At 49.1% G+C, this 220-nt stretch overlaps 1 protein-coding gene across 1 annotated transcript in view; it reads left to right on the top strand.

Annotated features, from left to right (window-relative positions):
• Positions 1-220, top strand: part of GRK5 (G protein-coupled receptor kinase 5) — a 171,781-nt gene that overhangs the window by 160,951 nt on the left and 10,610 nt on the right. Inside the window, exon 13 of the mRNA XM_031062569.1 lies at positions 1-23. This exon is cut by the window's left edge and continues 132 nt beyond it. Within this exon, the coding sequence (XP_030918429.1) occupies positions 1-23 (23 nt within the window). The remainder of the gene's footprint in view (positions 24-220) is intronic.

Raw genomic sequence — 220 nt, 5'->3', positions numbered from 1 at the left:
AAGTACAATAGCAAGAACCCCCAGTGGCCTCTTTTAAGAGGTTTGTTTCTAAAATAGCTTCTCTGTCTCAGGGTTATCATCGCTCTCTGCACAGGGAGCTACCCCAGGAAGGTGTAATAAGTGGTGGGGATGGAGTGGGGAGGCTGGGAGGAAGAGGAGAGAAGGTTCTGTTGGCATGTGGATGTAATCTGGGGTTTGATCCATTCCCACTCCTTTTACC

This window comes from Geospiza fortis, unplaced genomic scaffold, assembly GCF_000277835.1.
Source record: "Geospiza fortis unplaced genomic scaffold, GeoFor_1.0 scaffold719, whole genome shotgun sequence".
Lineage (NCBI taxonomy): Eukaryota > Metazoa > Chordata > Aves > Passeriformes > Thraupidae > Geospiza > Geospiza fortis.
Note: the sequence above shows the minus strand (reverse complement) of the source record. Positions and strands in the feature narration are given on the sequence as shown.